The 1,336-nt window shown below is 52.8% G+C and overlaps 1 protein-coding gene across 1 annotated transcript in view; it reads right to left on the bottom strand.

The window, feature by feature from the left end:
* The window catches only part of RAPGEF1 (Rap guanine nucleotide exchange factor (GEF) 1), an 83,318-nt gene that overhangs the window by 5,478 nt on the left and 76,504 nt on the right, over positions 1 to 1,336 (bottom strand). The window contains exon 14 of the mRNA XM_010132656.1: positions 829 to 913. Coding sequence (XP_010130958.1) covers positions 829 to 913 — 85 coding nt within the window. The remainder of the gene's footprint in view (positions 1 to 828; positions 914 to 1,336) is intronic.

The raw sequence follows: 1,336 nt of genomic DNA, 5'->3' as shown, positions 1-1,336 counted from the left end.
TATTTGCTGTGTCCTTGGCTGTGCTGATCCCAGCAGGAGCCAGGGGAGCAGCGGCTCTGCTGCAGATGGCAGTGATGAGCCGTGACGCAGGACAGCGTGACGTCAGGCTCCCTCTGACAGGCACATATAGGACCAAAGCCCACCAGGCCTTTGCACTGCCTAAACCAAGACACTGACCCATTGAGCAGACACGAAGGCCAAGGGAGCTGTGGGAACAGAGCCAAGAGGAAGGAACTGCAGGCAGGGTGCTCGGCAAGAAGCTGCCTCCACACTCTGCCAGAAATGCTAATGCTCCCCCTGCCATGCACGGCCCTGCCTTGTTAGCAGTGGCAAGCTCAGGTCAGAACTGGGAGGCCAAGAGGACAGCATTTTCTGTGCTGCTTCTCTCGTACTAAGACAGAGAAAAGGTCTTGGTGGTTCAGTCATCTCTAGCATGAGACTACACCTGCCCGAGCAGGCAATCCTCACAGCCCCTCCACAAGGCAGAAGGTGGCATGATGCCCATTCTAGAAACGAGATGTCCCAAACAAAAGACTCATTTCCCAGTGATGTACAGAAAATCTGAACCGTTCTTCTCCCCTGCCAGGGCCCTCAGGAGACTGCTCTCAGGTCCAGTACTTCCCTCTGCCTAGCCCTGCCCAGCAGCATTTCCCATCTGCAATGTGCAGAGGCGAAGGCAGCTCTGCTTGGGACGCCTCCAGAGCAAGCACATACTGACCACCTTGCCAGCAGGCTTTTGACCAAAAAACTTGCCACCAGTTCCCTCCACGATGATTGCTCAGCTCTCAATCCTGGTGGGGGTGAACTGCCATTCATGCAAAAGGATATCTGTACTGCAGCTTCTTGATGAGCTCTTCAGGGGTAATAAATGTCCTGTATGTGGTCAGAAAGGCTTCACAGTACAGCACCAGATCTACAGAGAAAGAGAAGAAAGCCTCAGTCAATGCTGCTTGCAGAAAAAAGAAGCTTCTTGTAAGGTTGAATCCAGTCCTAGAGGAAGAGGACACGGACACATTTTGACTGCATGGACTCTGCAGAAATGCTGTGCTGATGTTTGTTACCAGCAGATGGACCCTACAGCACAAGAGCACCAGTGAAACTGCCCTGTCCCCATTGGCCTGACTCCTATTTGTGGCACTCGGGCTTGCTGCTTCGCTTATGCGACCACCAAGGGGGTCAGTGGAAAACAGCTGTTTGTGGGTCAGGAACTTAATGGGTCAAGGAAAAATGTCGTTTAGACCTTGGGGATACTTTAAAGAGAAGATGGGATGGCACGGGGTGGGTGCCTGTTCTCCGTCTTTACTGCTTAGGCAGCAGAAGACATGGTCACTCTTTC

The sequence above is a fragment of the Buceros rhinoceros genome, unplaced genomic scaffold (assembly GCF_000710305.1).
Source record: "Buceros rhinoceros silvestris isolate BGI_N320 unplaced genomic scaffold, ASM71030v1 scaffold4730, whole genome shotgun sequence".
Lineage (NCBI taxonomy): Eukaryota > Metazoa > Chordata > Aves > Bucerotiformes > Bucerotidae > Buceros > Buceros rhinoceros.
Note: the sequence above shows the minus strand (reverse complement) of the source record. Positions and strands in the feature narration are given on the sequence as shown.